The 24,960-nt window shown below is 41.3% G+C and overlaps 1 protein-coding gene, 1 long non-coding RNA gene and 1 pseudogene across 3 annotated transcripts; 2 read left to right on the top strand and 1 right to left on the bottom strand.

The window, feature by feature from the left end:
• Positions 1-16: 16 nt before the first annotated feature.
• On the bottom strand, positions 17-1,924 carry LOC148865158 (uncharacterized). Its single transcript, XR_016109366.1, has 2 exons — positions 1,010-1,924; positions 17-922 (listed from the first exon to the last, which is right to left on the bottom strand). It is a non-coding gene; the product is annotated as an uncharacterized LOC148865158 (long non-coding RNA).
• Positions 1,925-17,380: 15,456 nt separating this feature from the next.
• Positions 17,381-18,707, top strand: LOC148865157 (putative glutathione S-transferase). The gene is made up of 2 exons (XM_088979258.1): positions 17,381-17,719; positions 18,256-18,707. Exons 1-2 carry the CDS (start codon positions 17,411-17,413, stop codon positions 18,607-18,609), a joined length of 663 nt encoding a protein of 220 aa, XP_088835384.1. The 5' UTR covers positions 17,381-17,410; the 3' UTR covers positions 18,610-18,707.
• A 3,320-nt stretch (positions 18,708-22,027) lies between these two features.
• On the top strand, positions 22,028-24,063 carry LOC148865156 (glutathione transferase GST 23-like; annotated as a pseudogene). Its single transcript, XR_016109351.1, has 4 exons — positions 22,028-22,245; positions 22,334-22,402; positions 23,141-23,386; positions 23,502-24,063. The product of XR_016109351.1 is annotated as a glutathione transferase GST 23-like (transcript).
• The last annotated feature ends 897 nt before the right edge of the window (positions 24,064-24,960 follow it).

Below are 24,960 nucleotides of genomic sequence, written 5' to 3'. Positions count from 1 at the left end.
GGCTTGCTGCACTCCCTTTGAGGTAAGAACAGTTCCTTTTGATTCAAATGCAAGAAAACAACCTATTTTTAGAGTTTTATACGAACACTAAGCCAAACAGTCTATTTATACGGATTCCTAAAAAATGAATAAAGAAACTATTATAATAAAGATATGACAGAAGCATCCCTCTGTCTGTTGGATGCCCTTCTTCCTGTAAAGATCAGATCAAGAATAGCCTTTGGCTAGGAAAGCACAGTCAGACTAGTGCCACGCCCAAAGCACCAAGACTGCTTATTCCGCTAAAACAGCAAAGAGACGGGACCGGGACAGTAAAGAGACAAGACCTCTTATGCCGAAAAAGTCAGAAAGTAAAGTCATAAAGTAAAGTGCTAACATGCAGCTCCCATTCCGAATCCAAGAGAAACCCTAAGACAAGAGAAGACCACGCTACCATTAAGCATGCTACCAGTCCTAGCTGGCACCGAAGCCAAGGGAAAGCATTTGAACAAGAGGAATGAAAGAAGAGCTTATTCGTCTTCAATGCTAGCCGACCCAGCCTCCCAGATCCGCATCAACGAGTGGTGTGACGACGACCAAGCCAATCTTGACATTTTAAATAACGATTTGAATGCGGGAAAAGAGAGAACAAGCTGATCTTCTTTCTCTTTTTTTTTTTTATATTGATAGGACTGCTGCCACTTCCTTATTACCATTTAGAAATCTCCAATCTACGAATACCCTGGGTCAGGGGATTCTTATTAGTGGAAAATAGCCCTAGCTAGATTCGCTCCCGGTGAAATAGCAGCTACGCCCCTTGGTCCCGAGCGTTTGAACTAATCCGAGTCTCTTGAGCTCTTTATGGCAGCTAGTCTAGATCGATTCCTAACAGTTTGCACATGGGTAAGCCCAGCCTCTTCTTTCCCGTTCATATGAAAAAGACCTGCAATGCTAATCTCGTTAGGCCACCCGAACCCATCGCACCTTTGGCATGAGGAGTTAGAAAGGTGAAAAGAGAACAAGACAACACCTGCATATATCGCTCCTGTCTAAGCGAGCGATACTTTATCCATTGGACTTTCCATTTCAAGCTCGACTTGTAGCGAGACTCCACTTTAGATCCTGCGAGCTTAGTTTATGAATAAAATCCTGCTGCAATCGTAGGGTCGACAATACCGGTGGGCTTTGAGCTACCAGAGCAAGGAGATATGAGCTTTTCCTTCATGGACCAAGGCGACTCTCGTTAGCTCTACTTGGGCTTAGTGCGATTCGAAACTGGGATTTTCTCTAGCCCCAACGGCGAACGAACGAACAAAGACAACAAGGAGCTCAAGCCCACTGAGGAGCTCCTTTCTGTCCATTCCAACTGCCCAGGTAACGACAGCTTCAGCCTTCCTTTTCTCTCACTCCAAAGAGAAAAGTGGTACTAGGTGAGCTATCTTCTCCGTCGTCTTATCGACCCACCTTTCTAGTCGATTAACCTTTGTCACCTTTATGAGCTAGGGTGCTGGGTGCTCTTAAGGAAGCCAGGGGCTCACTCGCTCCTCGGTCTTTGGAGTCAACAGCGTTTGGTTCATTTCAGTAGCCCGAACGAGAGTCGACTTATTTCAGTGTAGGTCTTGTCGAGCCTGACTTCTCACCCTGGTTGGTGGTCCACCCACACTTGAGTGAGCTATCAGGCTCCACACATTCGTCGGCCAACCAACCATTAGTCGAACTATCCGAATTCTGTCTTCATTGAATGTCACACTTTTGAAAGCGAGTCAAGCTTGGAGAGGACAGCAAGTGAGGAAAGATTAAGGAAGTCGAGCTAGTCAATCCACACACTTGCCTTTCAGCTTTTTCTCCGGAAGCTCCATTAGTGACGATTTTTTGCTTTCTAGATGTGGCTTCAGTCTTTGTATTCTCTCCTTCGTTTTTCACCCGAACTCTTGCAATCAGGCCTGGACCAAACACCTCAAAGGTGTTGAAGGCCTTTAGTCGATGTTCCACGTTCTCCTTCCCTTTTCCGTGCTTCTACTCTTTACGGAAGGCAGAGTTGAGTGGTGCGTCCTTCTTCATTCAAAGCGCAGGTCAAAACAAACAAGCAACTCCATGAGCGCTGACGCGCTCAAGCCGTTGCGCGGTAGCGCAGCCAGCGCAACGGCAGCGCGCTAGCGCGTGCATCCGTTTTTCATCTCTCTGCTAGTCGCGCTAGCGCTCAAGCCGTTGCGCGGTAGCGCAGCCGTTTTCTTGCTGCTAACGCGCAACGGCTTGAGCGCGTCAGCGCAGCTATCAAGGGTTGCTTCTTGCTTCTTTCTTCGCTGCTTTCAACTGATCCTTCAGATTTGAATCGTTTAGCTAGTGTCCATTCCGTGTCTTCTTGTGAGGTGTTGCCGTCATATCCGTTTCCCTGGTTCCTAGGTCTTTGTGACGGTTCTGTAGGTTTGATGATTCCGTTTTCTCTCTTTCCTAGGCCTGTTCCAGGTGTGTACCCGGATGGTCACATTATTTGCCATCCTCGAGACTGTTCACTCGGGAGTGGTTCCCTAGGTCTTTGGTCGTTTGATACCTCTTCGATTCGCATGCGTTTACTGTTTGCTTCTATAATGGGAACATGTCTATGAAATTGGTACTCGGCCATGTGAGGGTTCTTATTTGGGGTATGTTTTTCTCTGTTCTAACTATGGCCTTCGAATGGGAATTTGACATATCTATGATAGGAGGACGGGACGGCACCGTGATCGTGTATCCACATGCGTCCTAAAAGTGGGTTGAATGTGGTCTTGCACTGAACTACATGGAAAATTGTGTCACTCTCTTGTGGACCTACCCTTAGTTTAAGGCAAATAGTCCCCAGTGATTCTTGGGTTGACCCGTAATAACCCTTGACGGTTGTGATACAAGGGGTAAAGTCTTCTTCGCTTATCCCTAGGCTTCTGCGATTTATAGGGTGCAGACGTTGATTCCTGCCCCATTGTCAACCATTGTTCGTCTAATCCTGCTGTCTCCTACGTAGGCGGTAATGTAGACAGCATCTAGGTGTGGGTGTCTACTAGTATCTATATCTCACCCGAGAATGTTATTGGTTGAGGTGCGGGAAAAGATAGACTGAAGTTATTCTGTCCCTAGCGATTCGTGCTTATCTAAGAAAGGTATAGAATAATTCGGCGTGTTTTGGGAAGGTATTAAGAAGTTCTAAGATTGAAATTTGGGCGTTAACATACCCTAAGGGATCCGGCGATATCCTGCTGTGGTCACATTGTGAGTGGCGGCCCCTACAGCTTGTTCTGGTGTTTCATAGGTGGATCTAGGGTTCCTTACTACCTGTCCCGATCTTCTAAATCATTCTTGCAGGATATTGAGACCCTTTTGATCTTTAGATAAAAAGATTCATTATCTTCTTAAAAAATAGGAGGTAGAACCAATAAAGATTTCTTTTTCAATTCATTCAAGAATTTTTTTTGATGCAATCGGTAGGAATCAATAGAAAAGGCAAATCCCTTATGATACACCAGATCCGGCTCGACCCCCTCCGGCATACTTTTAGCTCCCGCCCTCTTCTTCCAACCAATGCTTGCCATGGCCAGTGCTTCCTTGTTCTTATCTCCATAGAAAGCGAACCGCACTTTCCAATCCGGCCTTCTGCCATTCATCAACTTCCTTTCCCCTTCGTCTATTCTCGAGAGGTCTTGACGATACCCTTCTTCCGAACAGCCTAGGCCCAGCCCAGTCACAGGATCATATGAGAACGTCGTGCAGATGCTCAGGTGCCGTAGGCTTAAAGGTAAAAGAACCGGGAAGTAGCGTCACTGACTTTTCTTTCTCTCTCTTAGGCCGTGTGACAGTCTGTCTTCCTTACGTTATGCAAGGCGAAAGAACACCAGGCTTTCTTTGAGAAAGGAGTGCATTACTCACAGGAGTGAGTTAGGGCACAGCTGCCGGCTCCCCCAGCATCTCAAGTGATTAGGCGGGGACAGGATTCGAACCTGCAGTCTTCAGGTCATGGGCCTGATGAGTCGACCAATTCCTCTACCCCGCTTCTTCCCCTTCTCTTTCTTTCACTATTCCCACCTAGCTGAAAAACGGATGCGCGCGCTAGATCGAGCGGCGCCGTTGCTTGCTTTGGTTGCTTGGCCGGGATAGAACCAGCTTTAGTAAGCGGCGGCGGCGCTCCATTCGTTAGGTTGGAGCTCCGCTCTTCCCCTCGCTAGCCCTTCGTGCATGAGCAAAGCCGCCCTCTTCGAGGCCGAGTGTCGCACGTTTTCTTCTCTCATCTCCTTTCGCTCGAGTGTCGCACGTTTTCTTCTCCCTCCCTCTCTACAACCATTACCAGCGACGACAGGTTTGGATGGTAGCTACAACCGGCAACCATTTTACACGCGTCCTCCACTCTCGTCCACTCTGGTCAATTTGTAAACAAGACATTCTCTCTCTCTCTCTCTCTCTTAGTTTCCTAAAATTACAAACTGCTTCTCTTCTTACTACTCTGTTCTGGTTGTTCGATTAAATCCTAGTTTTCTTCTATATTTTTGTTATCTCAAATGGATCTAGTTCATGTCTTCCCGATGAGATTGTCGGTGAATGCTTAATATGCGTTCCTTACAGCCAGTTCCCGAATGTCTCGGCTGTCTGCAAAGGTTGGGAAGAAGAGGTGGAGTCGGTGCAGTTTCACCAGCAAAGGAAGGGCAGAGGATTGAGCCGAGCCATCGTTGTCCTTACGTACGCAAGCTGAACAGAATCAAGCGTACCCTACGCTAAAGTAGGTACCTCTTCGTTGTATGCCTCCAGGCATAATGTAACTACCTCGATCTCGGCTGGTATTACCTCTTCCGTGCCATAGGTGAGGTTGAAGGGGGTTTCACCTGTGGCGGTTTCCACGGTAGTTTGGAAGGCCCATAATACACTGGGTAGTTCATCTACCCAGAGTCCTTTAGCTCGGACTAAGTGGGCTTTTAGTCCACGGAGTTTTGCTCTGCTTGTAACTTCCGCCTATCCATTTGCTTGGGGGTGTGCCATCGAAGTAAAATTTTGCTATATCCCCATCTCGGCGCACCAGTTCTAAAACTTGATGTCCTTGAATTGTTTACCGTTGTCGGAGATGAGCACCTGAGGTAGCCCAAAGCGGCATATATACTTCTCTAAAAGAAGTTTTGTACACTTTGTGCTGTGATTGTTGCTAGGGGTTCCGCCTCCACCCACTTTGTGAAGTAATCCACTGCTACCACAAAGAATCTCCTCTGTCATCTCGCTGGCGGGAATGGTCCAAGAATGTCAATTCCCCACTATGCGGAGGGCCATGGGCTAGTGAGGTACTTCAAGTCGATAGCAGGTTGGTGATGGATATTAGCGTGCCTCTGGCATTTATCACACTTCTTGACAGTGCATCTATCTTCATCGTGGGCCAGTAATACCCTTGTCACAACGCTTTCTGGGCGAGAGCCTTGCCCCCCAAGTGTCCGTCACACAGGCCTTCATGAGTATCACAGAGAACGAGCTCAGCCTTTGAAGGTCGCAAGCAGCGTAAGTAGGAGAGCGTGTAGGATCTCCGGTACAGCCGTTCGTTTATCATGACGTACTTGGCTGCTTGTCGCTATACCCTTCTGGCCGCGTTGCGGTTTGTAGGGAGGGCTCCGTGAAGCAGATAGCTTGCGGGTGGGTCAATCCAGCTCAACTCTGTTTGTGTAACAGGAGCGACCTCTTCTGCCCTCCCGAGAATGCTAGGCCGAGGTAGGTTCTCCATGTACACGGTCCTAATGGTATTGCTGCTCGTGCTGGCTAACCAGGATAAGGCATCGGCCTCAACGTTCTCGGACCTTGGAATCTGCTTGATGAAGTATGATTAGAAGTTGCGTAGAACTTCCCTGACCTTGGCTAGATAAGCAACCATGGTGGGGTTGCGAGTTTCGTAATTGCTAGTGACCTGGTTGACCACGAGCTGGGAGTCGCTGCAGATGACGTGTTTCGCAAGTACCTCGTTTGCTAGAGTGAGCCCGGCTATCTGTGCTTCGTACTCTGCTTCGTTATTAGATGTCGCGAACTCGAACCGAAGTGCACACTCTAGCTTCACCCCACTTGGCCCGTATAGAATAACGCCAGCTCCGCTTCCTTGTTGATTGGATGAGCCATCTACATGGAGGATCCAGGGCTCCTCGTCCCAGGATGGCCTTGCTCTAACCGAGACCGGTACCACACTGGTCGAAGCTTCCTCTCTGTGCTTGAGCTCAATCAATTTGGGGACTGCGGTGTGCATTCTGCAATGAAGTCGGCCAAGACTTGGGCCTTAATCGCCGTCCAAGGCTCATACCGGATGTCGTACTCGCTGAGTTCAATGACCCACTTTGTCAGTCTGCCAGATACCTCAGGCTTGAGTAAGACTTGCCTCAGAGGTTTGTTGGTGAGAACGACGACTGTGTGGGCTTGAAAGTACGGACGAAGCTTCCGAGCTGCTATGACCAGTGCGCATGCCAACTTCTCAATCTCTGGGTACTTGGTTTTGGCGTCCTGCAAAACCTTACTTACATAGTAGATAGGTCGTTGGACCCGATCTACTTTCTTTATCAGTACTGAGCTGACCACCTCATCGCTTGCGGAGAGGTACAACTTTAAAACATCACCCTCCTCGGATTAGGTCAGTACCGGGATGATAAATAGGTATTTCTTCAGCTCGTTGAAGACGAGCTGGCATTCTTCAGTCCACTCAAAGTCCTTACTTTTCTTAATCGCCTTCAAAAAAGGCAAGTAGCGATCTGTCGATTTGGACATGAAGCGGCTCAGAGCAGCTATACGACCATTTAGCTTCTGAACCTCCTTCAGTTTACGAGGCGGCCTCATATCCAAGATGGCTTTTATTTTTTCGGGATTGGCTTCGATGCCACATCGGTTAATTATGTAACCTAGGAACTTACCCGAGGTGACACTGAAGACACACTTATTAGGGTTTAGCTTCATATTGTACTTACGCAGAATTTCAAAAACACATCGTAAGTCACTTATTAAATAGTTTGAAAACTGAGTCTTAACAACCATATCGTCTACATAGCATTCAACTTTATTGTCAATCAATGGCTCAAATAGTCTGTTTACAAGTCTTTGGAAGGTCACCCCGGCATTTTTTAGCCCAAAGGGCATGACCTTGTAACAGTATAGCCCTAGTTTGGTTATGAACGCCATTTTTTCCTTGTCGATAGGGTCCATCTGGATCTAGTTGTATCCTGAATAAGCATCTAGGAATCTTAGCAACTCGTGCCATGAGGTTGCATCCACTAGACGGTCGATCTTAGGGAGTGGGAAATCTTTCAGGCAAGCTCGATTTAGGTTGGTATAATCGACGCACATGCGCTATTTACCGCTGGCATTTTTCACCAGAACTAGATTGGCCACCCAGCTCGGGTAATGGACCTCCCTGATGAAATCAGCTGCAAGAAGTTTCCCAACCTCCTCGTTGATTATCCTCCAATGCTCCGGGGTGAGGTTGCGTTTCTTTTGTTTAACGGGCCTGACTACAGATCGGTATTTAACTTGTGAGTTATTATCTTTGCATCTATACTGAGCATTTTTGTCGTAGACTATGTGAATATATCTAAATTCTTAATCAAAAAACTTACCAGCTGTGAACGAAGAGGTTCCTCGACCGACGCCCCGATCTGGAGAGTTCTACTTAGATCTTCTATTGAAATAGGGACTAGACTGTCTCTCCCGTTGGTGTAGCCCGCTCCTCAGTGTACCGTATTAGTCGCTCTAGCTTGGCTTTCCCTTTGAGAGTGGCAACGTAGCATTTGCGGGACTCGAGCTGGTCGCCTCGCACTACCCTTACTTTGAAGTCCATGGGGAACTTCATAGCCAAGTAGTAGGTGGATACCACTGCGCAAAGCGCGTGGGTGATAGGCCGGCCTATTATGGTGTTGTATGAGGAGGGAGTCGCGTTACCAGGAAAGTATGCTCGAATCTCGATATACTAGGCTAGGTGCCGACCTCCACAGGTACTGAAATTTTCCCTAAGGGCCTGACTTCTTCTCTACTGAACCCTACCAGAGGAGTACTTGTTGGCTTAAAATCGCCTTCCTGGAGCTGGAGCTTGTCGAACGTGTCTTTAAATAGGATGTCCGCTGAACTGCCGGAGCCGACTAGGACACACTTCACCTCGAAGTCGTTGACCCTCATCTTTGTAACTAGTGCATCGTCATGGGGGTACTGGACCCCACGTGCATCGTCTTTTGTGAAGAATATTGGGTCTCCGAGCCTAGGTCGCTTCAGTGGATTATGTTCTTCTTGTTCCAATTCGCGAACCGAGGCCTTCCCTGCTGCTGAGGTGCAGCCTGCGACTATGGATCCGCCAGTAATCGTGTTGATCATTCCGCGAATCGGCCTCTCCTCGGGAAACTGTCTTAGTAGCTGCTCATTATGTCTGCTACTGGACTCAAGAGCATCTCTCCTTTGCTCCCCCTACCGATTTGTCTGGTTCTTATTGTCTTTTTGTACAAATTTTTTTAAGTATCTGCGACGGATGAGTTCTTCTATCTCATTGTGGAGGTTTCTACAATTTTCGATACAGTGACTGTGGTCTCTATGGAAATGACAATATACATTTTTATTCCTTGTGGCGGGGTCTCCCCTCAACTGAGGTGGCCACTTTACATAAGGGGCGTCTTAGATCGCCATGAAGATTTCTCCTTGCTTCGCATTGAGGGGTGTAAAGTTCATCCTTTCAACCAAGGGAGTTCGGGAACGTAGATCTGACTTGTTCCTTCCCCTGGTTGGGGACTTGCTTTTCCTCCTTTTGCTGCCACCATTGTTCGAATTGTCGTCTTCCCTTTTTCTTTTCTCCACCGAGGCTTTAGTCTTTTGATTCATTTCCTCTTCGGTCCTGATGAACTGATCGGCGAGCTTGAGGAATTCGGTGATGTCTTTAGGTTTGTTTGCCACCATGTGTCACTTCCTTGTGGGTGATACCTTTCTTTGCTGCCATGAGTCTTACATCGGGATCTAAGTCTGGGATCAGCAAACATGTGTCGTTGAAGCGTTTGATATAGCTTCGAATCGATTCTCCTTCCCTCTGGACTATGTTGAGGAGGCTTTCTTGTGACCTCGGACACTTCTTACTAGTGATGAAGTGCAAGGTGAACATTTGCACGAGCTGCGCCCAACTCTTAATTGTCCCGGGCGCAAGGTTTCTGTACCACGTGCGTGCTACCCCTTTGAAGGTCATAGAGAAGGCAACACACATGCAAGCTCTGTCGGCCCCAGCGAGGTGCATTTGAGACTGGAAAGAGTCTACATGATCATTTGGGTCGAACGACCCGTCATACTTATCCAGCGGAGGCACCTTGAAGTCCTTTGACATCGGATTGGCTAGGAACTTGGAGGACAAAGGAGATGGCCCAGAGAGGAGGGGAGTGGTTTTTGTGACTTCCGATCTCACCTCCACCTTGCCTTTAGGCTGCCTAGGTCAGCTAGGTCCTACGAGCTGGCTTGGAGCTACTGCTCGGTGTGCCTTAGCACATCGCCTTTGCTGCTTCTTGACTGGTTCCACATCGATGCTGCTGACTTCCGTGCTGTTAGGTAGTGTCTTGGCTTGAAGTGATTCGGACTGCTGACGCTGGCTACTATGGAAAGAAAGGCCTCGTCTGGAGTCAGCAGCCAAGATCTCAAACCGGTTCCCTGTAAGTGAACCTTCAGGTTGCGAGGGCTGGGGTGGACTTGCTCTGGTGGGATGAGTATTTCCCGACCTATTCAGTTTCTGCAAGGCGGGAGGAGCAACTTGCCTTTCCCTCCTACTATGGGATGAGACATGGGAAGTCTCTCCCCGATGAGGAGGACGACTGTTCTGACGGCGAGGCTTGTTCAGCGGTGTGATTGGACACTAAGGCGGAGTTGGTTGCTGATTCTACTACAGTGGTAAGAACTGCTGCTGGTAGATGTGGTGCAGAACCTACTGCTGGTAATGTTGAAACTGTTGGACCTGTTGCATTTGGGCTTGAATAGCCCGCACACAGTGTACTGGGTCATCCAGTTGGTTCTGCCCAATTGCCAGAGGAATTACAGAGGGTTCAGCAAAGGTTGCACCCATTGTAAGAGGGAGTGGGGCATTCACCGGTGCTATGATCCGAGGCACAGTGAGCTGTCCAATACACACGGTTGAACTATCCAATACACAAGGTTGGAACTTGAGGTTGCCCCCCGGAGACGTTCATGTCAGTGTTCTGCCCGGCGTTGCTGGAGGATGCCATGGATTCTGAGCTTGAGATTTTTGAATGGAGACAAGGGCTTTTAGTAGCACTTCCCACAGACAGCGCCAAATGAGGTAACGCAATCCAACTGCTCCCTACAGGAGATGATCTGGCTACCGGCAATGACGGGCTCGATGAACTTGCAAGAGATGAATCAGAGAACCCGAGGTTGTTTACCCGGCAGGGTCGCTCCGATGCTTAAGTTAGCACTTGGTTTGCGAGCTGAAAACGATATTAGATTGTGAGAGAACTAGAGAGCAGAGATTACGTGTCTCCTCACCCATAGGGGGTGAAGCCTTTATATACTGGAGTCCTTGTGTGTTCGGTGGAGTAGTTCCGGAATTCTCGCTGCGATAGGATCCGTTTTCATGTTAGTTGGGGATAGCGCTACTAACCGGTAAAGCTGACCATTTCCACCTGAATTGGGGAGTGGGGAGATAATATTAGCCGTTACAAGGTATGATTCCGTAAGACACGGAGTATGGTGACGAGATCCCCGGGGTTGCCATGCGGTGGTCGGTCAAGATTGCCTGAGCTCGTGCTCTTTAGATCTGACCTGATATGAATGCCAAAGTGCCTTGGGACCGACGTGGTCTTGATGTGACCTTGCATTGAGGTATACTCGTCCTGAGGTAGACTTGTCCCAAGGTGGTCTGGTTATCCGAGCTCGATCCATTGCGGACTTGGTGTGTCAGGCTAAGTTGTTGTCCTACTAGTTAGGTCGCGTCCTCATGTCCCCTTATCATGAGGTCGGGCCAAATCCCCCTACATCAATTTTATTATCATAATAATTAGTATAATTAAAATTTTTATTGTAAAAATTTAAAGATGAATCAAAATGTAATATTTACTTAAAGATCAATATTATTTTTAATTAGTAATGGTGATGATTATTTTATTATATTTTTATTAATATTCAGTATTTAATTACTGAGTATTTTTGCTATAATAGAACTAAATTATGGTAATTTACATAACTTTAATGCACAATCAGTATTTGAAGTTTACTATTTAGTTATCAAAAATTAAATTAAAAAAACTAATATGGGTCTTACATCTTTGTAATTGACAATCTATTCTGACCTATTTTATTTGACACCCACTATTAATTTATGTTTTTTTTAATTTGATTTAAGATATTAAATGAGATCTTATTGGTAAACAATAACCCACTTTATTTGGTATTTACTATTTATCTAATAAATTAATTTTGGATTATTTATTTTTAAAAGTTAAATTAGATTGCTTCCTAAAAGTTAATTCAAGTTTATAATATATAAAGTATTTTCTTTTTGAAAAAATCATTAAAAAAAATGTAGGTTATGGCAATCTTTTAATGGGTCCCACTATTTGTATTTAATATACTATGGATAAACATGTGCTAAGCTAATAAATAACTCTATATTGATAATGTTGAGGAGTGAAACTACCCACTTTTTGAATCCTATTTCTTGAATTAATAGGATGCCACGTGTCTGAATGGCGGTAGTGGGTTGTGGGCTTTAGCAGGAATTTCTTAGAAATTGCCACATGTCTATCTTTCCAAAAAATGAGAATGCCACTTGTTTGAATGGTGGTAGTGGATTGTGGACTTTAACAGTAATTCCTCAGAAAAATGCCACATGTCTAGTTTTCTACAAAAATGAGAACGCCACGTGTCTAAATGGTGGGGGCTGTAGCCTGAAAACCTTCCTTTAATATATACTAGTGAATGAACTCATATTAAGTATGGGGAATCAGTAATATTAAATTTACATAATAAAACCAATGATGTTAAATTTATAATTATTAATATTTTAAATAACTATTAAATTTTTAGAAAATATTTATTTCAAAAAATAGCTTTTTAATAATTATTAAAATATGGATAGTTTTCTTTTGTTATGATACGTAGGGGGTTAATGATTAACTAAGATTTATAGAATGTAGGAAGAAGTGGTTGTGGATAATCACTTTTGCATTTTCTGCATTTTTTTAGGAATAGATTTAAATTGGTGGTAGTGGGTTGTGAGCTTTAGTAGCAATTTCTAAGAAAATGCCACATGTCTAGCTTTTCAAAAAAATGAGAAGGCCATGTGTTTGAATGGTGGGGGCTGTGGACTTTAGCAGGAATTTCTCATAAATTACCACTTGTCTAGCTTTCTAGAAAATGAGAAGGCCACTTATATGGTGGTAGTGGGTTGTGGGCTTTAGCAACAATTTTTCAGAAAATGCCATGTGTCTAGATTTGAAAAAGCCACGTACTTGAATGATGGGAGTTGTAGTTTGAAAACCTTCCTTTAGTATATATATTAGATATATTAGATTTCCTAGAAACTCCGATCCCACCTAGGCCCCGTTCACTTTTTGGTAAGTTACTTACCCAAGTAAATGCAGTTACTTGGGTAAGTTTTTCCTGGGAAACACTTACCCGGGTAAGCGCATTTACCCATGTTCTTTTATTTCTCATATAAATAAGGCAATGGCTATTTTAGCCATAAAATCCATTATTAAAAGGGGTATTTTTGTCCCATTCAAGTATTGGCAACTTTCCCCCTACGTGGAAAAGTTATTTACACACCTAGGAGATGGGTATCACTAGGAAAATAAATTTTCCTTGATCCCCATATAAATCTGAAAAAAGAATATAGGATTCTTGGTCAATCAAAATCAAAATCCCATTGACCAACTTTCCCCCTTTACAAAATCCCAAAAAAGAACGCTCCCCTAATTGTATTGCGGGAGTGTGACTTGGTTTACCCTCGAAACAAAGAATAATGTAGCTCTTTGTAAGGAAAAACAGCTTACATTGCTAAAAATTTTAGTATTCCTATTTTTCCAATGTTCCACAAAGTTACGCAAACATTTTCAGCTATCAATTAGTCTTTATTGATTTTACTCGAGTTCATCACACATATCCACCGGTCCTTTATATCCTCATTCACATTAGGTTTGGGTATGTTAGTGTCACATTGTCCCAAAGTTGGCTTACCTCCCTACAACGGAGGAAAAGGTGATTGGCATCCTCGACCTCATTACAGAAGGGACACATTGCATTGGTTCTGACCCTCCAGGTTTTAAGTTTAGCCCTCGTTACCAAATTGCCTTTTAAAACCATATACAAAAAATATTTGATTCTTGGAGGGCAAATTATTTTCCAAGTCTTCCCGAAAGGGCTACTGTTGCCCTCTCTATCATTTTCCATCTCTCATGTAGGCCGATTTTATTGAAAAAATCCCTTTTGGGTTTATTCTCCAAGTCAATTTGTTTTCCTCCTTTGTTGAGGGGATAAGGGGATGGGAATGGCCCAGATCTTTTTTCCATTAGTCATTCTTTTGGTATATTTGGTTTAAAGGAAATTGTAGGGAAAATATGAAAAAGGTAAAGAAACTTTTACAAATTTTGTAAAAGTTTTTCCGTCTTTTTCTTCTTTTCCTTATCTTTTCCTTCAAACCAAACTTAACCATCCCTAACCTTAAGGATCCCCCTCCAAGTCCAAGTTTTTTTTTTGCTTTTTTGGGGCCACATTTCAAATATCCTCACGTTTTAAATATCTACTTCTAACTATTTGGCTGGGTAAGGATTTTTCACCCTAACTTAGCAATGCAGGCAGTTAGGGGTGAGCAAAAAAAAAAATAAAAAATCAAACCAATCGAAACCGAACCAAAGAATCAGTTAATCGAACCAGTCGGTTTGGTTTTGATTAACCATTTAAAAAACTGGTGGTTAATCGAACCAACCGATATACATGTAATAATATATATTTATATAATATAATATTTTTTATTTTTTTGAAATTCGATTAAAAGAGTTTGACAGTCTGAGAGATTGCCGCCATTGCCAGTTTGATAGTGCCAAACTACCAGTCTAAGTGTCTGACAGTTCGGCATTGCCAGTTTGAAACTTTGAATTGAAAGTTGGGCAGTGCGACAGTCTCCAACTCTCCATTGCCCATCGGTTTACTTTACTCTTCATATTCTCCAATGAAACAATACATAGACTCATAGAGAAGCCACCCCTACCTCTTCTTTTTCTTCTAATTTTCTCTTCCTTGACTTCCTTATCTTCTCCCTAGTATCGCCTCCATAGTTCAACGTTCCAATCTTTGGGTATTCATGGACGATTACAGATCCAGGTCGTACGGGGATGGGAGGATGCGGATGCGGAGCTTCTACTCTTCTTATTTCCCAATCCCCACTCCAGACGGTTGTGCGGCCTGTGCCAACCACTAGCACAGAGCAGCCACAACACCAAGCGGCAATGCCTGGTTTCTGCCTCGCCGGCAAGAAAGCACCAACGGCAGCACCAAGCCCGTCGAACAGATTTTCGTCTCTCTTCTCTCTCTCTCTCACCTCTCCTCTCTAAGTCTCCACCAGACTTCAAATAGAAACCATCGACACCAACCAGTGCCGGCACCGACAACAACCACCATCTTCATGAAAAAATGAAAAAAGAAATGAAAAATCCACCATCTTCATGAAAAATCCGGCATTGCAGCAACTGCCGAGTCATCGAAAATTTTAGTTTTTTTTATTTTAAGTGCATAAAAAAACCGAAAAACCGAACCACGGTTAATCGGTTGCATCGGTTCAGTTTCAGTTTGGATATTTAAAAAACCAATCAGATTGGTTCGGTTTGAAAAAATACCCCATAATTCAGTTAACCGAATCGTGAGCACCCCTACAATATTTACCTAATGTAAATTTCTAACTAGCGGAGGGGCCCCTGCTTCACAAGGGCTGTATTGGAATGGTAACATTGCTATTTGTTACAATACAAAAGGTAATCGTTTCTTAATAAGAAACTTGCAATTATAAGTACTCAAGTCTTGAATTCATACAAAGACTTAAAAGAGATCATCATATGCTCGTTTTTTAAATATTGCTTCAGCAAATCATCTCATATAAAAGAACACAATCATACAGTGATAGTTCTGAGTTCTACTTCATATCTGTCATATGTTTCACATCGAGAACTCCTAGTTGACCCAGATGGTAGGACCATTCGGCTTGAGAACTGTCCAGGCAACCGGTTCCGTTTTACCCTAAACAAAAATCGTTGAATCAATCAATGACCAGTTGACCCGGGCGGTTGAACCGTCGACCCGCTCAATGATTTTTGGCCATTTTTTATTTTTAATTATTTTTATTTTTAAATTTTTGTTGTCAGAACGGGCCATCCATTTGAACCAGATGGTCAAACCATCAACCTGGAAACCGGTAGCCAGAACGGTTCCATTTCCATGTCATTTTTTCTGGATATCAATAATTAGATGAAATAACTTTGTAGTCATAGTCATGGGAAGGGTGAACATTGCAAGGGATTCCAAAACCTTGAAAGATAAAATCCAAAGTGACCTTAAACATAGAAAAAAATGGCGGTAAATCCACCACACTAGAAAAACCAAGGAAAAAGCAGAAAATTGAGTCCAAACTTTTGCTTTGAGATGGAGCTAAACATACATGCAATCAAAGAAAGAGACAAAGCAGACCATCTTGTAAGAAAATAAAAAAAAAATTTCACAAGAAAACCTAAAGAAAAAACCAAAGGAAAGAATTAAAATGGTGGTAAACCTTAGACCGTTTTGGAGGATCTTGAAGAAGAAGACCAAACACAAAAAAAAAAAAAAAACAAAACAAAAGCAGAAAATGAAAAAAAAAGGAACATATCGCATACGCTTGAATAAAGCCCATAGTAGAAGAAACCTTTGAATAGTGAAAATCCAAAAGCATAAAAAACCATGGTTTTCGAACCGCCGTTGACCCAGATGGTTGGACATTTTGGCCCGGGAACTGTTCAAGCAACTGGTTCCATTTTATTCCAATCCCTATCACTGGACAAAAAACGTTGAATCGATCAACAACCCATTGACCTGGGCGGTCGAACTGTCAACCCATTGACCTGTTCAATGGTTTTTGGCCATTTTTTATTTTTTAATTGGGAACCGTCCAAGAAACCAGTTCCGTTTTATCCCTATCCCAGTCCCTGGCCAAAAATCATTGAATCGGTCAACGACCCATTGACCTAGGTTGTCGAACCGTCAACCCGTTCAATGGTTTTTGGCTTTTTTTTTATTTTTTAATTTTTGTTGTCAGAACGATTAATCCGGTCAAACTGTCAACCTAAAAACCGGTGGCTAGAACAATTCCATTTTTAGGTCATATGAGTCACACACTCGAATGACATAACACGTATTATACTGCTTAATTAACCTCACACACTCAATTTTTTGCCTATAATTTTTGTTGTCAGAATAAGTCACCTGTTCGAACCGGACAGTTGAATCGCGATTTTTATTCTTTTTAATTGGAAACCATCCAGACAACTGGTTCTGTTTTACCCCAATCCCGGTCCCTAGCAAAAAATTGTTGAATCAGTCAATGACCCATTGACCCGTTCAATGGTTTTTGGCATTTTTTTTTTAAATTTTGTTGTCAGAACGGGTTGTCCGTTCGAACTGGATGGTCGAATCGTCGACCCAAAAATCGATGGCCAAAATGATTCCATAATTTTTTACCTATAATTTTTGTTGTTAGAATGAACTATCTTACTAAACAGTCAAACCATTGTTCTAAAAACTAGCGACAAATAAGATATATAAGATTCCTTACATTTATTTCTTTGAGAATTTTCAATAAAAAATCTTTTATATATATATATATATATATATATATATAAGATAAGATTTGTGTAAGGCTATGAAATAACAGTGGAAAGAATACGGAATTAAAATATGACCAAAACTGATAAAAGAGTAATTCAAAACTTATTATTTGATAAAAAAACATAGCTCTTTATAAAACACAATGGCAGGATTAAGGCTGAGTTGACTTGATTTTAGATGATGTGGATAGTGGGCCTCAACGAAAAAAATACATATAGTTGTTCCTTGGATAATGTGTTAAAGATAAGTATGTGCATAGAAAATGGTAATCCATAAATTACATAAATTACAGTTTACGTGTAGAAGATGTATGAACCCACCTGCCCCACCCACTGTTTCCAAAGTCAATATTCAACAGAGAAAAACCTATAAAATTTATATAGAGGAGCTAGCCACTTTAGTTTATTACGTTGTCCTTCCTCAGCTGATGGATAATTTATCAAACTATTAAGCATTAAACAAAGAAAATATTGAACAAGTTCAAACAAAGAAGCTTGGAGCCCAAGCAAGAAAACCCCATATATCACTATAAAACAACCTGATAGTGGAGGATCATCCATATCCACCTTCAGTTCTTAAAATGGGAAAAGTGAAGTTGTTTGGAGCTTCGCCAAGTCCATTTGTTTACAGAGTCATATGGGCTCTGAAACTAAAGGGTATAGAATATGAGTACATAGAAGAAGATCTCACCAACAAGAGTGATTTGCTTTTGAAATATAACCCAGTTCACAAGAAGATCCCTGTGCTTGTTCATGATGGAAAACCAATTGCAGAGTCCGTGGTTATCCTTGAATACATCGATGAGACATGGCCAGAGAATCCATTGCTACCCAAAGATGCACACCAGAGATCTGTAGCTCGATTTTGGGCAAAATTTGTCGAGGATAAGGTAATTTTATGTCTCACAATTTTGAAGAATTTACACTGAATCCATTAAAATTATATCGAATTGTCAACTCGAGTCCACCTCGAGTCCACCCAAGATGCATCCCTAGCCTGCATGTGGTAGGGATATTATCATTGTCTTGGATAGAGAATTCAGATTTCCTACTCACTTTCTTACAATAAGATGGCGGTGTGTGGCTGCAATTCAAGGCAGGTAGAGTGTAAGTAGAAAGTAGTTGGTAGGAAATCCAATTTGTACATACATTACTCAATATTTAATTGGTGTAGCTATTAATTGAGGTCTTGGAAGGGGTAGACTGGATATGGATAGCCCAATATAACTTTTAGCATTTTTTTGTGCAAAGTGGCCGCTCTCACACTCGAATCGACGTTCGATCTCATGCTAGCTAGCCCAAGATTTTACAATTACACCAAGTAATGGCCCCTAATTGTGGGATGTGGCTTCTATATATTCTAAATGATGTGTAATGCATATCTTTGACAAATAGTCAGATTAATTTATGTTCTTTGTATATATAGGGCCCATGTATCTGGTCACTCTTCAGCACTTGTGGTGAAGAACAAGAGAAGGCCAAGAAAGAAAGCTTGGAAATGCTGAGAACCATAGAAGAGCATTGCCTTGAAGAAAAGAAATTTTTTGGTGGTGACACCATTGGATTGGTTGATTTGGCCTATGGAGGGATTGCTCACTGGTTGGGAGTGATGGAAGATGTCCTAGACGTGAAGTTGGTGGAAGCTCATACTTTTCCACGCTTGCATTCATGGATTCACAATTTAAAGGAAGTTGCTGTCATCAAAGAAAACCTGCCTGATCGTGAGAAGCTGTTTCTCTTTCTCAAACACAAGAGGGAGATGCTTCTAGCATCTGCCTAGCTAACTACTACAACTATGTCATATGGGTTCTATGTATTTTCTCTGTAGTCAATGTTTATGGCTTCGAATAATGAATTTCATGGATGCATCTGGTGCGAGATTCGATTGTGCGCTTAGCGAAGGTCTGAAATTAATCAAATTGACCACAAACTGAAACTGGTTAATTAGAGGGAGGGGATCATTAATAAAGTAGTGTTTGGGCGGAAATACTTGGCACCAACACTATCTGTTGGATGGTATTTTGCATAAAGCGCATGTAAGAAAGAAAACGAAGTATATGTTTGGCATCGATGCTATAGATGCAGCACCATTTTCTAAGAAAACATTTCAGAAAATGGTGTTGCCGATGTGTGGGTTGGAAACACCTTTTTATGAGAAAATGGTGCATTGTTTTTGTTTGAAAATGTTGTTGTCAGGTAGGACGTTCGCTGGAGCAACAACAACATTATCCAGTGCCACGTCACTGCCACCTAATGTTCATGTTGGCAGCAACGAGCTGCAGCTCCAGGAAATGCCAAATTCGACGTTGCTCCAAGCCATGCCTTTCTGATTTTTAAGGCTTGGCTTGGAGCATCATCTTTTTTGGAAAAATTGTTCCAAATAAATGCCCGTTTCCTGAAGCACCATTTTTTCCGGCGTAGCGCTGATGTAGTGCCGTTTTATTGAGCAATGGCAGCGATGCCAAACAGACGCTAAATATTTTGTTTATAGCAATAGTCAAATATTTTCTATAGACATTTTGATGACAAGTACGGAAAATATTCCAAATGCACAGGAGATGTGTGTATAGGATGCATGTGGGATGCGTTCAGTGGGGAGACCATTTGAATTCCAGGAAAACTTTGGCTGTTGGGGGCTGGCAGCCTATACTGGTGAGAACATTTTTTGGAATGCCATGTTACCATGGAGTGGGGTAATATAGTAATTGAACCCTATTTATTTTTTAACCATAAACATACACATGACACATGGGCGTGAATTGGTGAATGTGTCCAGCCTAAACACGCTCTCAACAGCCAAATTAACTATCTTGAATTCCTGGTTACATGGCAAATTTTGATTGGCCACTCCCGGTTTCTCACTGTTTTAATAATCAATCCTCTAGGCTAGCTTTTCAATTCCTGGTTTCTTACTGTTTTAGGTGGTGTGTTTGGGACCATTGCCGTTTTTTTTAGAAAATAGTGTAAGAGACATCAGATTTTGAGAAAATGGCAAAAATTGCATCTGCATTTGCTGTTTGATTAGCCATTTTCTCAAAAAAAATAGTAAAAAGAAATGTTTTGCCATTTTTTCAAATACCTGTCCATCTTATAAAGCGCCATTTTGGTATTATTTTCTTCTTTCTAGAAAATGTTTTATGATATAGTGGTTGGTGTGGCTCTACGTGGTGCCATTTTCTCAGAAAATAGCAATAGAACCAAACAACACCATGAAACGTGTTTTCTCAAAAACCATAGACAAAATGACATTTTTGAAAAAAATGCAATGGTCCCAAACACCACTTAATTGTTTTGATTAGGGCTGAACAATGGTGATTAATCTAATAAAACCAGGGTTCAGGATTACAAGTTAGGCATTTGGGCTGAGTTAAGTCAGGATGAGGTCAACCTTAGCCCTTTTATTTTATTTTTTATTTTTATTTTTTGGTTTAGAAGAATGTTCTCACTTCTTGGGATACGGTTGATCAATTAAAATCAGAATCATTTACTTATACACCCCTGTGGTTTCATGCATTTACTAATACCTATTCTATAGTGTGCATATTACTAAAACAGATCTTAGGTATATTAAATAAATGAGCCTTGTGGGCTTTTTCTCCATACATAATTCATTCTCGTTAATTTTTATATTTATAAAGTGTTAATTCCCATAGTTCATTCTCCAAGGATCCTCTTCTTTCTCTCTAGTCTTGTGGTGCAGTAAATTTTGGTCAATATATCTGGCCACCAATTCCATTCACCATTCTAGATAGGGGTGAGCAGAATTCGGTTAAAACGAAAAAAGTTAATTAAAATTTTGGTTTCTGTTTTTAGAATCAGAAATTCAGTTAACTGAATAAACTGAATTAATCAAACTTTCAATATATAATGTATAATATATTATATTATTTATATATTAATATATAATATAATAAAATCTCCTAATATATATTATAATATGTAATATTGTATATCCATTATTAAACTTCGGTTTTAACTTAAATAACCGAAAATTTTGGTTTTTCTATAATTCAGTTTTGGCTTTGATTTTTATTTATTTTTTTTAATTCAATTTTAAGAGATTCGATTTATTTGGTTCGAGTTTTAACCGAATAAATCGAACACCCACCCCTGATTCTAAAAATAAACATGTTGAACTTGACTTTTCATTTTGATCAGGAGATTCATTTTGTTGAGGACAAAATGCAATATCACCTCCTTGCAATCAGTTTTCTCACCACTGTTAACCAAGCTGCTGATATCTAGGGGTGCTCACGGTTCGGGTAACTGAACTGTGGGCCTTTTTTATGAACCGAACTGGTAGTACTGGTTTTTGGAAAACTGATAACCTGAATCGAATCAAAACCAGTTGGTTAACCGGTTGACCGTTTCGGTTCATTGGTTTTTTTGGTTTTTTTGACTTTATAGTATTTATTATAAAAATATATATAAATATAATAAAAATTTATAAATATATAAAAACTATTATATTTTAAATAATAAACAATATATAATTTATTATAAATATATATATATATATATAATGCGTATTTATTAATTTATAATATATAAAATATACTTAAATATATAAAAAATATATAGAAAGTTAACCATCAATTTTTTAATTTGGTTAACCGAAACTGAACTGATACCTTCAGTTTTTTAAAAACACCGAACCGAAATCAAACAGACTGGTTCGATTAACCAAATTTTCGATTCGGTTTCGATCGATTTTTTCGGTCAGTTCAGTTTTTCGGTTTTTTTGCTCACCCCTACTGATATCTTCACACGTTGAGTTCTCTTGCAACAGGCTATTGGGCTTATCTCTTGTAATCTCTTTATAAGTAGTCTTGAACAATATACAGTACACATCGAGTTCTCTTTAATCAATTGAGTTTACTCATTGTGACCGGATCTGGCCGGTAGGCATATTCAGTTAGCAAATTGGGAAATACATAACCATTTTTCTTGATTTCGGATCTCCTACCTACAGGACACTACAGCAGATCGGATTGACAATATTTTCCTTGTCATTCATAAGTAGATGTTCACCTGTACAATTTGAAGGTTGCAGTGTTTGAAGCCTGGGCACCGATTGAAGCAGCCTTGGAACAAAAATAAAACAGCCCTCCAATTAATCTTTATGAACTTGACAGGCTCCATCCAAGTCTGCAACCACAGACAGAACCCGTGCATAAGCCACTTGATCATCAAGATGAAGATTCCAATCTCCAATTGGCTTCTACACAACCTCTTTACAATATCTAGCTTTATGGAAAGGACTGTGGAGTCAAATCCCTGAATCACTTTCTACAGGTTTTTCTTTTTCTTCTTCTTTTCCTCTCATTGTCTGTTCTTCTTGTGACAGGTTCCAATGCAGAACACAGGATGCTCCCAGGCATCTCATCATTCTCATCTCGCAACGAACAAGAAAAAGGTACACACTGAGCTAGATCTAGACGTTGTCCTTCAGGTTTCTCATCTTCTTCTTCTTCTCCTCTCACTGTCTGTTCTCCTTGTGACAGGTTCCAACGCAGAACACAGGATGCTCCCAGGCATCTCATCGTTCCCATCTCGCAACGAACGAAAAAAAGGTACACACCGAGCCAGATCTAGACGTTGCCCTTCAGATCTGAGGGAATGATATCAACTCATTTCAGATCTAAAGAGAACCCAAAATATATTTGTTTTTCTATTGTGGTTTTCTTAGATCTGCGATTTTTTTTTTTGGTCTTATGGTTCTTAGATCTGAGATTTCTTGGGGCTGTAGGCAACACCAACTTAACAGAGTTTGGTTAAATCCTGAAGAGTGTAGAGGTAGAGCAGACAATTAAAAATATGTCTGTTTGATTTCAGAATAGATGGTTAATTGTCATTGGCTAGTGTTATTATTCTTTTAGGCAGTGCTGTTAAAATCTCCCTGTAATTTTCTATTATAATAAAGCTTGATTGAGTACAAGAAATGTGTTTCTTATCTTATATGTGTTAACGTGCCTGGTGTAGGGGTGTGTGATTGTTGGGCCTAGGCCCATATTAGCCAGGGTGAGCAACGTCATGAGATGTTTGCACGTGTGTTTTGATACCTTACAATGGTTGAAATTGGCACCAACAACCGTTATCAATTATGTGTGTAGTTTTACACTCGTATTAATGCCAAACACAACTAGAAATTACTGATCTTCCAAACAAACATCAGTGTAAAACTAAAACATGACTGGTTCATCTTTTGCGCTGACCTGGTGGGCCATTTTTCCAAATATATCGGTGTACTTTTGCATTTACACCGCATCAAAACGAAACCTTGGGAGTTACACAAGCCCTTTTCTTTACAGAGTGATATGGGCTCTAAAGCTAAAGGGTGTACCATATGCATATCTTTCAAACAAGAGTGATTTGCTCTCACAGTATAACTCAGTGCATAAGAAGATACCAGTTCTTGTTCATGGTGGAAACCAATTGCAGAGTCCATTGTCATCGTCGAATACATCGAGGAGATATGGCCAGACAATCCACTTCTTCCGAAAGATCCTTATGAGAGAGCTAGAGCTCGGTTTTGGACTAAATTTGGAGAAGATAAGGTAATATTCTTTAACAAATTAAATGCATTAAGAAATGATCTAAAATGAGTTTAATTCAATTCCTACATATTGTTCTTCTAACTGTGGAGACTGGAGTATATCTGTGGTCATGTAGTTACCCACTTTTTTTGAAGCCTACCGGACTGTTGGGGAGCAACAGGAGAAGGCAATCAAAGAGGCCCTTGAAGTGTTCAAGACCATAGAAGATCATGGCCTTGGCGAGAAGTTCTTCGCGGTGACACGATCGGATTGGCCGATATTGAATTCGGATGGATTGCTCACTGGATGGGAGTCATGGAAGAGGTTACAGGCGTGGAGATATTGATAGAAGCTCATACCTTCCCTCGCCTGCAAGCATGGATGAAGAATTTTAAAGAAGACCCTGTGATCAAAGAGAACCTCCCAGATTGTGACAAGATGTTGGCTTATTATAAGCGTGGAAGGGAGATGAATGCTCTAAAATCCCAATAAAATTAACTATCACTATTCTCAGCCTGGTGTGGTGTGTTTGCTCATTTGGATTTTAATTTATGGATTGCTTCTTTAGTAGCTAGGGTTTTATAGTCTTATTTAACATGAAGATAGCTAGTGGTTGTACCAGAAAAGCTTGTACATGCTCATTTTCTGAAAAAAAAAAATAAAATAAAGAATCATAAAAATGAGCCAGATCTTCATCACTTCTTGCACCAAAAGGATTGTTCTTTCTTATGAAAAAGGTGTTCAGATTGTGTTGTGGTTGAATTAATCTCCTGCACCTCAGGTGTCCTAGTTGAAATCACATGGTTTGAACCATATCCAGTGGGGCTCAAACTGCTCAACCTGGAAAGCGGTCATCTATCCAGTTCTATTTATCCAAAATTCTTTTAAATCGTTGACTCAGTCAGCAAACGGCTGAACCATTTGACTCAGGCAGTCCATGATTTAATAATAAAAAGATGACATTATTTTTTTAAACTAAAATAACAAAAAGCAGTTAAAATGTAAAAACAAGTTTGACTGGTTGGTGGGGAGATCGCATCTGCACCCCACAGAGCATGCCCCGTAGGCGCCTCACATGCACATCTTAGTGTGCACACACTCAACCAACATATATATATATATATATATATATATATATATATATATATATATATATGAGAGAGAGAGATGAACTAGTAAATATTCTCATGTAGTGGTTTCAATGGTTGAGAATGGAAATTCCATTCAGCATCCATATTCATAGGACGGTTAAGATTTAGACAACACTGCAATTGATAGCTTCACCTCTCACATTATAGGGCATTATTGGATTCTTGTTTTGGAGGGAAAATTCAAATTATAAGAATCTAAGCTTCCTCCCTTTTTTTTTTACTTTGTCTGTTTTTTGCTATTGGATTTGATTATATGACTAAACTTTTTATCTTTGTCATAGGAACTCATAGAAGAAAAAACAGTATGCACCATTCACATGCTTATGGAGGGTTGGGGGTTCCTTTCACATGTGCATGGCAACAGCAAACCAAGGCACTATAAGAATGAATGTCATCATTGAAAGGACTTTGGAAAACCAAAGGTCAATTTGATTGAGGCAAATA

Source organism: Nelumbo lutea, chromosome 3 (assembly GCF_056320005.1).
Source record: "Nelumbo lutea isolate HS-2025 chromosome 3, American lotus-T2T, whole genome shotgun sequence".
NCBI classification, from domain to species: Eukaryota; Viridiplantae; Streptophyta; class Magnoliopsida; order Proteales; family Nelumbonaceae; genus Nelumbo; species Nelumbo lutea.
Note: the sequence above shows the minus strand (reverse complement) of the source record. Positions and strands in the feature narration are given on the sequence as shown.